Here is a 1,227-nt window from a genome sequence, read left to right as displayed (position 1 = left end):
CCCGCCACGTCGGGGGGCGTCGGGGGGATGGCGGCCGCCGCCCGGGGCGCCAGGGCCGCGCCCGCGTGGCGCGCGGCCGGTGGCGCCGGCGCCGGCGATGGCGACGGCGCCTGCGGCGGCGGGGCTGTCTGGGGCGGCGCGGGGTCTGACGCCGGCGGCGCCGACGCGCTCGGCGGCAGGGCGGTGGAGCGTGGTCTGACCTCGGCAGCGGCACCCTCGGCCTCGCTGGACGTGAATCCTCCCGGGACATTCTCTTGAACAGCGAGGGCAGGCTCAGAATGGACAAAGCCGCCGCCTCCGCCGCCAGCGAGCCATGCGGGCGAACGGCGGCGCGCCGGTGACGCGGAAAGGTGCTGCACACAGCTGGGTGGCAGCGGCACCTCTCGCGACAGGGGCAGCGCGGGCGCGCCGCTTGCAATGAGATCCCCGGCAGGCCGCAAGGGCGTCAAAGCACCTGCCGCCGCGCCGGCGGCCGCTACCGCGGCGCTCGCTGGCGCGCCCGCCAGTGTGGCCGGCAGTGACTTTATCTTCAAGATCTCTGGGACGTTGTACGCATTGATCGAGGGCTTTTGCTGGTCCAGCAGCCGCGGCTGCTTGTCATGCGCGGAGGCGTCCAAGGTCGCGACGCCGTTGCCGACGCCAGCGCCGGCGGCCAGCACCTGCTCCGATGTGGTTTCTACTTGCTCGACCTTATCTGAGGCGCCCCGGAACTTGTCTGTATCCGCGGCCCGGAGGCTCATCATGCTCGAGCCTCGGTATGATCCGAAGTCCCCTGGGATCGTTTCAGAGCCCAATGAGATGCTTGATTTGTCCAAACTTGACAGTTGGGATTATAGCTCTGCGTATAAAAGGGCACACGTGTCCTGGTTCCGGGCCCGTATCGTTCACTTCTTCGAATCAGCGCGCAAGCCAGCAAAGGCTAATATTGATGCATAAAAGACCATATTCAGCACCATATTCAGGACAAATATGCTGAGCGGGCCGCCAGCTTCGCGCAAACGGCAACGTCGGGATCAGCCGTGACAAATCTGTGATTGGGTGTGATTGAGAATGGGTGTTGATGCTCCATTGATTTCAAATTTGCCAGTGGACAAGGGCCCAAGGCAGCATGCACGAAAGATCTGCGCGTTGACCCAGTCAACTGCCACCCCCCACCCTCCACACACTGGGAATGCCTTTCGCTCTCGTGGCGGTTTCAACCGAACTAGAACCAGAAACTCACTGCAC

The 1,227-nt window shown here is 65.0% G+C and overlaps 1 protein-coding gene across 1 annotated transcript in view; it reads right to left on the bottom strand.

Moving 5' to 3' along the window:
• Positions 1-740, bottom strand: part of MNEG_0833 (AP2-like ethylene-responsive transcription factor) — a gene marked incomplete at both ends in the record, with an annotated part of 5,541 nt that extends 4,801 nt beyond the window's left edge. The window contains one exon of the mRNA XM_014050677.1: positions 546-740. Within this exon, the coding sequence (XP_013906131.1) occupies positions 546-740 (195 nt within the window). The remainder of the gene's footprint in view (positions 1-545) is intronic.
• Positions 741-1,227: the final 487 nt, after the last annotated feature.

This window comes from Monoraphidium neglectum (genome assembly GCF_000611645.1).
Source record: "Monoraphidium neglectum strain SAG 48.87 unplaced genomic scaffold scaffold00074, whole genome shotgun sequence".
In the NCBI taxonomy this organism is placed as follows: Eukaryota; Viridiplantae; Chlorophyta; class Chlorophyceae; order Sphaeropleales; family Selenastraceae; genus Monoraphidium; species Monoraphidium neglectum.
The sequence above is the reverse complement of the archived record's forward strand: the minus strand, read 5'-3'. Positions and strand labels throughout refer to the sequence as shown.